This window comes from Hippoglossus hippoglossus, chromosome 11, assembly GCF_009819705.1.
Source record: "Hippoglossus hippoglossus isolate fHipHip1 chromosome 11, fHipHip1.pri, whole genome shotgun sequence".
NCBI lineage: Eukaryota > Metazoa > Chordata > Actinopteri > Pleuronectiformes > Pleuronectidae > Hippoglossus > Hippoglossus hippoglossus.
In genome coordinates, this window is record NC_047161.1 from 18,145,659 (window position 1) to 18,157,316 (window position 11,658).

At 42.2% G+C, this 11,658-nt stretch overlaps 1 protein-coding gene across 1 annotated transcript; it reads left to right on the forward strand.

The window, feature by feature from the left end:
- The first annotated feature begins 1,515 nt into the window (after positions 1–1,515).
- Positions 1,516–9,453, forward strand: tent5bb (terminal nucleotidyltransferase 5Bb). The gene is made up of 2 exons (XM_034600418.1): positions 1,516–2,011; positions 7,795–9,453. The coding sequence occupies exons 1-2, from the start codon at positions 1,856–1,858 to the stop codon at positions 8,818–8,820; spliced, it is 1,182 nt and encodes a 393-aa protein (XP_034456309.1). The 5' UTR covers positions 1,516–1,855; the 3' UTR covers positions 8,821–9,453.
- Positions 9,454–11,658: the final 2,205 nt, after the last annotated feature.

An 11,658-nucleotide genomic window follows, 5' to 3' on the forward strand; every position in this document is an offset into this window, starting at 1 on the left:
TCGGTCTTACTGGCAAAATATGAGTTTCTAGATTTTTGTGTTTTCTGCAAAAATGTCAGTCATTGTTTGTATATACTCTACTATGACCTGGCAACCTTTAACTTCCATCTGCATTAGGCGTTGTTGATCAGCTGGAGCCCAGTGGCAGTGGTGGAGTTGCTGATGAGCAGTGATGAATCTGAACCAGGAAGTAGCCTATGTATAGTTTGAAGCTTTCATTCATTGTTTGCTCATTTTTGTGATGAAAATGCCTCCCGAAGCTAATCAAGACATTGTGTTCTAAGAAAGTTCCGTAATCCGGCCAAACAGGAATCTTCTTTGAAATGAGTGGGAGTGATGTTTACCATTTAATGATTTCCTCACCCATTTTCATGGGTGGATCAAAAGCTCAGTTCTTACCACAAATGGTTCCTGAACATTAGGCAATTTTTATTAAGCCAATTAGCCTCTGCTCGTCCAACTGATCTATTCTGGTATTGCGAAGGCGTCCTTTTATTGTGAAAGTGTGGTGGTTCCGGAGTGCAAATCGAAACAACAAATGGGAACACGCAACGGAAAAATCACAAAACACAACAACCATTCAAAAAACACAGCAACAAATTATAAAACACATTTTGGCAAGGTCTGCCAATGCGTTTTCTTATTTGCCATTGTACATTGTGATATGTTGTTGTGTTTTTTGTTTTGCTGTTGTGCTTTTTGTTTGGTTGTATTGTAATTTGATGTGTTTTGTGTTTTTCTTCATGGTGATTTGATATGTTTGTGATTTGCAGTTTAGGACCAAAGGTGCTATGTGTCATCCTCTATATGATGCAAATATACAAATCCAGTTTCAAGTTATATCAGCAAACACGTGTTAAATTCAAGTACACAGGCTCTATTTGTGTAGAGAACATCTCATTTTGGCCATTTGAAAAAAAGTGTGTGTTACATCTTCACATTATTTATCTGTACTGTCACTTTAGCTGATTATTTTCTGTGTCGAGCTCATATCTGCAATGTTCTCAACTCAACCATGAATTAATATGACAATGCAAATTGTTTTCAGCAGCATCATCTCCATCATTCTTTAGTAATATGTAATAGTCTGTATTATTCTTGTTTTACACACAATATACTGCTTACTGCTTAGTATATTGCTATATAGTAGTATTTTGACTTTTAATACTTCAAGTATATTTTAAAGCAAGTACCTACTTACTTTTTGTTAAATAGAAAAGTTTGTGTGGTACTTTTACGTTGAAGTGATTACTTCAACTTTTTGTCTCTTTATTTGTAGTTTTACTTGACACGCTTTACTTATACTTACTTGCTTAAAAACTTTGCGTGCTGAGTTCAAGAGAATTTAATTGCGCTTAACTAGTAATTATCATATTTCCTACAGTCCTTGAACCTGGCGTCTGACGCATGGGAAGTGTGTGTGCGTGTGTGTGCGAGTGTGAGTGTGAGTGTGTGTGTGAGTGTGTGTGTGTGTGTGTGTAGGCTGATTGTAGTCCTCTGTATGCTGAAGCCTCATAAATCTCTGTCCAGCCAATAGGGAGGCTCGTGTTAATCCCGGCTCGGTAAAAAGCGCAGATGCGGCTCTAACCTGAGCAGAGACAGTGGAGACACGCAGAGGGACACACGGGCAAAGACAGAGAGGAGGACTCAGGCTTTCAGTTGTGGACATGCGCGACACTCGATCACACTTTCCCATCACTTCATCGCATTTTGGAGCCGTCTGAAACGTCGATCCGCTTTTACGCACCTCACCCACGGTCACCACTCACCAACATCACCTGGGAGAGAAGAGACGAGGATTGTTGCCCGAACAGCCCGATCACATTCTCCGGACGTCCCGTTCAGTGCGGCCGTCATGTCCTCCGTTGATGCCTCGGAGCAGGTTCGGCGGGTCAGCGTGCTGTCCTGGGATCAGGTGCGGCGTCTCGACGCCATCCTGGGGGAGAGCGTCCCGATCCACGGCCGCGGAAACTTCCCCACGCTGTCCGTGCAGCCCCGGCACATCGTCCAGGTGAGACCCTCCATCCACACAGCTCCTCGGAGTTTAGCTCGACATGAGGCTGCATGACACTAGTGATGGAGAAGGGGAATAAAAACGTGGATCACAATCTACATTTACAAATAATGTACTTTTCTTTCTTTCGTTTTTTTTGAAGAAAAAGGAAAGTTTCGAAGGTCTTTGCAATAAGGAGATTTGGTTGAAGAAACCCATCAACCCCCCTCCTATGTCTTTCAGATATCCAATAATCATGTTACAAATCAGCTAACATGGATTCATTATCTGTCATGTTACCTTTTGTTGGACCAGACACTAACTTGTTGAAAGTTCCCATAACATTTGAAGTTCTGTCCCAAAAATAATGTCTCTGCATTGGGTCACAGACTCTTCACTGGATGTCAGATTTCTTTAAAAAAAAGTTAATTCACTTGTTGCTGTAGCGATGATGTAAAAATGACCTTTGCTTGTTTCACTGTTCTTACGCTGAATCCCATAGATTGCAGCTGCTTGTATTTGTTCGGTGGTTTTGTGGCAGAGTTGATCACACTTAAAGAAAGACATTTGATCACTCTTAATCTCAACACAGACATAAGAGTGGGGGATGATCTAACAGTGTGACTTCAGTTTTCCACTAGCTCACTAATGCTTCTTGCTCTAAGTCATTTTTTTTTCACAGCTCCCGTGAAAAATGAGGGAGAGATAATAACTGAGCTGTATTAACTAGGAATGAAACATTAAGGGGGAAAAGGTCTGGGATGCAATTTCCCTTGACGTTATTATATTTGAATGTATTTGCCTGTAATCTGTGGTTCACTTGAGTGATTCATATTTCCCGTGGTGCTCCTGCGGGGAAGAAAGACCCTCACCCACACATACGTAACATTTCAAGTTCCTCTATAATCATGGGGGCCCAACCATCTGCACTGAGCATCCCCACTAACGTCTTTCCTTCACAACACAATCCGGTAGACAACAGGGACACCCTAACTTTTTTATTTCTTTCCAGAGTACTTTTTAAGGAGCTTTTAAAGGCCAGCTCTTGGAAAACCAGCCCACTGCTGATGAGAGGCCACAGGGTCTGTCCCCAGTATCTGTCCTGCCTGATAGCTTGTGTGTTAGCATGTTGGATGTAGCATGACCCAGAGTACAAAGATACACATTTTAGTCATTCAGAGTATTTTTTGAATGAAGTTATTTGCTGACGATGTGCAAATCAGCAGGAAAAAAAGCGTGCTAATTCCTTGTGTAAACAAAAAAGAAACAATTGGAGGAGTTTCAGAACTTTTTGAGGGGGATAGAATTTCCTTAGCAACCAAATTTCAGGTTATATAGCATCCCATTTTGTCAGTTTAAGATAACGCTAGCCATTAGTAATTCAAATAACCCCTATCTCAGCTACAGCTCTGTCTAGTGCCTATGCTAAGCACTGCCTATGTGCTGTCATAGCACATTTATTACATATAACATATACTAACTTTACACTTACACGTCTTTCCAAAACAACGCTGTTGTCAATTTCATTAGCAAAATGCGCATGTATGTATAGGTCTGAAAATTCATTTGTGAAAAATAAAATTAGATGCCATGTTCTCTGTCATGGAATATGTCGAGCAGGTTTCAGGTTTCTGATTTTCATACCATATGGACACAAATGAAAACCAGTGGCTGCCGGGAAGGAAGGAAGGAAAAACACATTGAGAGATGAAAACCACTATGATATGTTTTGGAAAATGGTTGACAGTAATGTGAGGTATTTATGATTCATGGTAAATGGGCTAAAACATGCACCCAAAGAAGAACAGTCTGCTCCTGATAGTTCATGTATTTTTAGCCTTGGCACCAGACAGAGCTGTCTACCTGAGACAGATGGAGATGATTTCGCAGCCCGTCCTGTCATCACCTATTGGGTAAGACGATCACGCTCCCAGAGAGTCAGAGGAGCCCCTCTCAGTGGTGGGTTTGTCTGGGGGCCACATTTAAATAACATCTGTTCGTGGTCTGGTTGTGAGTGAGCCATTGGAGCAGCGAAGGAAAACTTTTACTGTTACTGACACTTCTGTACTCTGTACTTTATTTAATGCTGGCAGTCAACCCATAGTCGGTATAATTGGGAGCCATACATTTTCCCCCCAGCAGCTCATACCTACATAGGCCCTATGTAGTTTATGCACTTGGTAGCATTATACGACATGATGATAATCACAGATACTCATGAGTGTGTCATGTCTTACGTCGTTTGTGTGTTGGGGCGGAGGTATGGGGGCCAGTGTGTTTTTGTTGGCCACTAAGAGGGTTGTTTCTTATTCCAGCTCTGCAAACAATCATATTTTAACTCAATTGTTGTGTCTACAGTACATACAATGGGGTCTAATCGTCTGAGACCACTGTTCTTGAATGGGAAATCCATTTTAGATTTTGGACCCCATGGTATCTTTCTTTTTCGTGTTTTGTACTCTACCTGCTCCCACCGTTGTGCTTTCATGTTTTTTTTTTCTTTTTTAACCGGAATTAATACTTCACCTTCCTGCATGGTAGTGAGTTGTCGTGACTTGGAGCAGAAAGCGAGTAGTGGATTAGTGCCTGTAATAACACTGGGCTTGTGGGTCAGGCAACGTATCACTGTGGTAAATGAAAACCAGTCGCCTGACTCCACTGTGGCCCTTGCCAGACTGTAAACTAACTCCTCACTAGACTATTGTTGTGAGATTGAACAACATGAAGACACCACATGCTTCCAGTGGTCCCCAGAGAGGGTAACCTAGGAAGAAGTCAGTTTAGATTGTTTGGTAATGATTTTTCTTTGGCAGTTTGCATCCAATCATTGGCTGTCAGTTCAGATTCTTGCGCGTCATCGTGCTTCTCAGGGATCAAAACTCAGGGGACAGCACTGATGGTACCACTTAATTTGGATTTAGTTCAATTGGAGTGCCTTTGTTTAATACTGTCTTTTAATGCCAAAATGGATAATGCTGCTCAGTGAGAGTTCACGTCTATATTTGTTCTTTAAATATCACAACAAAAACCAATCAATTACTTGGTATCTTCCTTTGAAAATGCTATACTTAACGACGAAGGAGGATGGATTTGCAACATGGAGTTCAACACATTACTAACATAAAGATGATGTTGTGTGAGCCATTTTGCGCTGGTTGCAGGGGGTAGATGGCAAGATTGGAAATAGCTTTATTTTACTAGTAAATCACCGACACAGCTTCAGGCTATATAAGGATAACTACTCTTACCATAGCTTTCACTCTCAGCCGTTTTATCTTTCTTGGCTAGCTCAGTGAATCTTCTACAGCATCCTCAAATGGGTCCTTTGGATCCAATCCTGGACATTAAAAGGTCTGTGAACCCTTGAAGCACACGAACAAATCCTTCACTGAAAACACACAGTGCATCACATAGAGGAGAAACAGCTTCACGTTTCAGCTCGTGACTCACTCTGGTCTAAGCATTCGGGTGAAATGACCACCCTTGCATAGGAAATTCAAGAAGGGGGAAAAGCAATCATCATCATCCCCCGCTGCCTGCCAAGCTACTGTACAACTGACTGGCTGGGTTAGTTTTGGAGTGGATGCGAAGGTCAGGGGCTTGTAACTTCTCATTTGCTGTCGCCATTTCCTTGGCACAGGGGTGATGCCCAGAGCTCTTATTAGCATCGAGGGTACTATGGGCTGGTAAATGGCTCGGTCATTTAAAGCGGCCATTATAAAAGCGCATTTTGGCCACCGCTTAAATGAAGTACTCAAGGAAACTATTGCGACTGGGGCAGGAGAGTGGAGAGACTGTTATGTGTCGCCAAGGCGTTGTCAACACCAGACAGTCTGGTGTGTTTGCGGCTCTTTTTACAAGGTTTTTCTGCTCGGACGTCAGCGGAAGTGTCTCCCTCGCTCAACTCACCAGGTGCCAGTCTGTCATGTAGGAGACGTACAAACCTACTTTATGAGTGCTGAAGGATGGTGGGGCTGTTAGAGCTGTGCTTCGCCACACGCTTTTTCTCAGGACCCCCAGACGGGCAGATTATGGCGTGCTGTTAACTCGGACCAACTGTTTAAGTGTGAGATCAGAGCCAATACTGCTGCGGGTTTCCCTTTGCTGGATAGTGAAAAAAATACCAACTCAACCTTTCTGCAATGCGTCAAATGCACTGTGTATTTTCACTCTAGCCCATTGGAGTTTGTAGTTATATGGTTTCTTTACTAAGTTTTGTTACACAGTTCAATATGGATAGCTTGCTGTTAATATTCTCAAGTCTTCTATTCTCTCTCAGGGTTTAGGTGGCAGAAAACTGGCAGATAAATATATGTATTAAAGTAAAATTAGTTTTTTGAAGGAAGGCTGTGACATTTTCTCCTGAGATGTCTGTATACAGAACCATATGTATTAGTCAGGCATAGTATTAACAGTGAAGGCTAAGGGAAGCAGCTAGCATGGAGCTCAAAATAAAAGCAAAAATTAAGTGTGTGTAAGGGCGAGTTGTTTTCTGTAACTTTTTTTTAACGAAAATGTGTTTATTAACCCGGTACTATTAATGTGTAGCATTTCTAGCTAACATTCAGTTTGCTAGATATCAGCATTACTCACAGGTATCACATAACTAACCCTAAATCCAAATATCTCTTTGTGCAGTTTAAACAACCAGACACAGCATTTATAAATGTGAGCGATAGTTTTATTTATTGATGTATCATTATATTTTGAAAAGAGCTAGTTACATTGTTTCCCCTGTGTTTAGCTAGGCCGCAGGCTAAAGGCTAAAGTCCAGCTCCATACTTGACACAGATGCAACAATTGGAAACTGGAAACAAAGCAAATATGGCTCATTCCTTTAACACCAGGGCCTGAAATAGGAAGAAATCTCTCAGAGCTGAAACAGTTTGTGGCAAAAGTGATGACCCTGAAGAGACGACAGCAGGTGTGATCAAAGGGAGGAAAAATAATTACAACATATAAAGTACCTAGGTTCTGAAACTCATAAGAAAATATGCAAGAAAAACTACAGATTAGCACATGTCCATCCTTTGAAGCTGTCACACAGTGAAGCTTTATCGACGAGAGATTTATTGGATTAAGATTACAGTTATAAAAGTTTAATATGCAGGATAACATGGCTGGCTGGATAGAGGGTTGCCTACATAGACTGAAAGCTGTGAGAGTTTTCTAATGGACAGCTGCGTTTTGGATTTCTTGTTTAGTTGTTTTCTCCGCCCTGTGTCATTCGAGTGAAGCAACGTCTCAGCTGTCTGTAGCTCAGCAGTTTTCCCAGGCATCGCAGCAGTGCATGCTTGGTGTGTGTGTTCCAATAATCAGATAAAACCTCTTGCTTTCCAAAGAGTGTTTGTCCAACACCAATGGGCTCGCATTCTTTCAATATAGGCCATATGTTGAAAAGTTCACTGCTCTGTGAATCTGGAGCAGACAGGTGCTGACATGTTGCCCTCCACAGCTTCTCCCTGTTGTGCTAAAGCTATATATGTGTCCTCCAACAATATAATGAAAGATACCTCAGGAATCTGCCACTGGCCTTTCCTGCATTTCGATTCTCAATTAACCTGCAATTAAATATATATTTAAAAGATTTATGATTCTATCAAGGTTTTTACTTTATAATAAACTTAAAAAATTGCCTTATTTTTACATGACAGCATGTCGGGTTCTTTATTGTATAGGGCAGAGCAGCTCCTTTTTTGCATGTACAAACTTGTGTTTTCTGAGTCAGACTCTGCTGATTGTTATCATTTTTTTGTGGATACAGATCACTCAATTTTCCTCTCTGTCTCTGTATCTTTCAGGTGGTCAGGGCTCGACTGGAGGAGCGGGGCGTGGAGGTCCGTGACGTGAAGCTGAATGGCTCGGCAGCCAGCCATGTGCTGCACCCGGACAATGGTCTTGGCTACAAAGACCTGGACCTGATCTTTGGCCTAAATCTAACTGATGACAAAACCTTCCGGGTGGTGAAAGATGTGGTGCTAGACTGCCTGGTGGACTTCTTGCCTGAAGGGGTGAGCAGGGACCGAATGACAGCCCTCACCCTGAAGGAGGCGTATGTGCAGAAACTGGTGAAAGTTTGCAATGACACAGACCGTTGGAGCCTCATCTCACTGTCCAACAACACCGGCAAGAACGTGGAGCTAAAGTTTGTAGACTCCCTGAGACGACAGTTTGAGTTCAGTGTTGATTCCTTCCAGATCACTCTGGACTCATTGCTGCTCTTTGACCGCTGCTCAGAGACGGCCATGTCTGAGACCTTCCACCCCACAGTGCAGGGGGAGAGCATGTATGGAGACTTTGAGGAGGCTCTGGGTCACCTTTGCTCCCAGACTATCGCCACCCGCAGCCCAGAAGAGATCAGAGGCGGTGGGCTGCTCAAGTACTGTCACTTGCTGGTGCGCGGCTTTCGGCCGTCCTCTGAGACGCAGATGAAACAGATGCAGCGCTACATGTGCTCGCGCTTCTTCATTGACTTCCCTGACATATGTGAGCAGCAGAGGAAACTTGAGGGCTATCTGCAGAACCACTTTACGGGCATGGAGAACAAGCGCTATGCGTACCTGGTGACGCTGAGACTAGTGGTGGACGAGAGCACTGTGTGTCTGATGGGCCATGAGCGCAGACAGACGCTGGCCCTTATTTCCGCCCTGGCACTGCGTGTAATGGCAGAACAGAATGCTATCCCTGCTCTGTCCAACATCACCTGCTACTACCAGCCAGCTCCCTATGTCAGAGACGTCAACTTCAGCAATTACTATATAGCACAAGTTCAGTCCCCCATGGCCACATTCAGTAACTCTTATCAAACGTGGCTGCCTTGCAGCTGAAAAGTGACTTATGGTGTCTGGAGAGATTTCCATTTTAACTTTACATTGATGTAAGCTGAGCACTTATTGTGCTTGGTAACTCTGTAGCAACAGGCTTTTTGCTATAAGGCCCAGTGTGGACAAAAAGGAATTAATGTTTCTTTTTTTTTGCCAAATCTTATATCAAAACCATTCCACTAAGTTATATTGATTAATACTGCTGTAAAGAATTCACATTCGAGCCATTATAATTATAGTCTTATTCTGTTGGCATTTTATAACCAGTGTGGACACGCATGGACAAATGAAGGGTTGATATGTGACAGAGGAACTTTGCTAGTTCTGTTTCTGGTCTGATGGACGTTCGTGTATTGTTTCTTTAATAAAATGTAAATACTTGGTACGAAACCAGAAAGCTGTTTTTCGTTCTGTCTGTGGTTTCAGCTCACCTGAATGAGAGAGGTTAAGGACCAAAGAAATACTTTTCTTGTGTAGCATGACAAACAGAGACTGTATGTGGTTCCAAGTGCCTGAAATTGACAAATGTCTTTATAGAAGTTACGATGTAAGAACTGTTTTTGAAACTTTTTTCATCCAGGTTACTGTAAATTTATATATCAATGGTCAAGGTATTTGTTTTTAAATCATTAAAAAAAATGAAAAAATATAAAGATGTTGTCTTTTTTTCTATTTTCTGCAAAGGAGGGGGAGGACATATGCTCCAGTTGACTTTAAATTATTCTGGGGATGTGCGTCATGAATGCATTCTCCATCTCCCCATCTCACTGTCTGCGTTTCTATGTCTCTGTAGACCTCTTCTTCATTATCTACCTTTCACTATCTTCCTCAATCACACAAAAGCTCCACAGTGTGTTGTCTGTGTTCCATCAGCCAAACACTGACTGGCCTCACACAAACACTTACTTGTTTAAGCTCTGTGCATCCCCCCCCACCCCCACCCCCCAAATAGTCTGAGCCCTATACATTAGCCATTTCCGTCCACTTGTGCATCCAACGAGGGGTTTCCTTGGCCTCATTTCAGAAAGGGGAGATTGCTGTTGCTTGTCTTGGACGAGTGGAGCTACGAGGTGGCAGCTGAGGACCAGGTGGTGAAATGGGTCTGCTGGCTTTTCAGCAATTGTTCCAGCACTTCACTTCCTGGATGATCCAAACAGCTCAGTATTTCATCCTCTCCTAGAGCAGCATTCCTCCCACAAGACATTTCATCCTAATTACTTTTGCATGGGGGACGATTCCTTGAGATTTAGTGCAGCATGTAGCTGGGACACACACCAGCTTGCTGTTTCCTCTGATGGTGAGGGAAAGCATGTGAACATAAAGCAAATGCTGGAACACTGGAGCACTCACTGAATTCTTTCTAAAGAATTAATTTGGAAGCAAAGTGTCAGTCAGAGTGATTAAGGGGCGAGATATTTATGTGACAAGGGGAATTTCCCTCCCAGGGTTAGCGGTCAGACTTGTCTCTTAACTGCTACAGAAACATTTAAAGAAGCCTAGGACACCTCCGGAGAGTTCCTGCAGCTGAGATGGAGCTTGTCTTATCTTTAACAAACCAGTGATTCCTGCGCCTGGTGGCCAGACCCCAAGAGTTAACAAGAGAGCTGTGAGGTGCATCTGGCACTGTTGTGAAGATTGATTTGCTAATTTTAATTTTCAACCAGAAATGCTGGTGTGTTGCTCTTTTGCATCACATCTTTGGTCCAGATTGACTCAACAACTACTGGATGGATGTCTTGTATATTTGGATCGCTCCTGTTGAATTTTGTTATCCTCTGACACTAGCAACCTTTTTTTTTTTGTGAAGTGTCTCAACAGCTATTGGGTTTAAATATTGGGTATTACCTTAGTCCCCAGTGGTAGCTTCAACCCAGAGCAACATTCCAGAGCTGTTATGAAGGACAAATGTCACACAGAATTTAACAGAATGTAATATTATGGTTTCTTTAATATGTTTAATAATGTTTGGTCCAAAGCGATTGTTGCTGCAGCGATTTTACAAAAACTACGTTTGATTGCACCACATGTCCAAACTCAAATTCTGCAAATTTTTCACCTACAACCACCAGTATGGTAAATTTTTGACTGGACTGGATTAGAATTTTCTACTGAGACTCCCTATTTGTCATCAAGTGCCAAAATAAGGCCCAACCTTCCGTTTATCCAATACTAATATGACAGAGTAACTCAGCTGTACTTTTGTACTTGTGCTTAGCTTTAAATATTATATTTTACATCATTTTATACACCACAACTTTAACATTGTCATTGTGTGATCGTAGTAGGAAGCTGAAGGTAGTATTTAGCTCTGTTGCTACTGTGCCTCACAGACTCTAAAGCTGTTTTCAGACATGAACTCTGGAAACTGTCATGCCCAATTTTCCAGTCTTTGCCTTTCACATATGAAGAACGCAGCAGGAGATTGTCCGGGTCAGACGCATTCACAACAACAGGAAAATGATCAAAATGGGTGAGGACAGGCGTCTGGATAGAGCATGCAGGAGGCAGGACATGACAAATAAATTCTGCTGAAATTATGCTTTTTATTTGCAGCAAAAGCTCAGTCTCAGTCTTTTATGTGTATGGCACCTCCTTTTCATTTGGATATTTGTATTATTTTTGATCTTTCACATTGACATTTTCCGGATATTGTACTAGCGGGTGGCAGGAAAAGTTCTGCAAAACATCCAGTGCAATTGACTCAGACATTTGCATTCTCACGTGCAGCCCAAAATATATAATATACGTCCAAATGTCTGGAATTCAGTGCATGTCTGAAAGCAGCTAAAGAGTGGCTCGCATGGCTGTAGACTTTTGGTTTTGTATTTAGATTAAATATTA

Excerpts from the sequence above, each read along its gene's own strand:
- tent5bb (XM_034600418.1), top strand. The coding sequence starts at position 1,856 with ATGTCCTCCGTTGATGCCTCGGAGCAGGTTCGGCGGGTCAGCGTGCTG. Across the intron at positions 2,012-7,794 it reads AGCCCCGGCACATCGTCCAG|GTGGTCAGGGCTCGACTGGA; the intron begins GTGAGACCCTCC and ends TGTATCTTTCAG.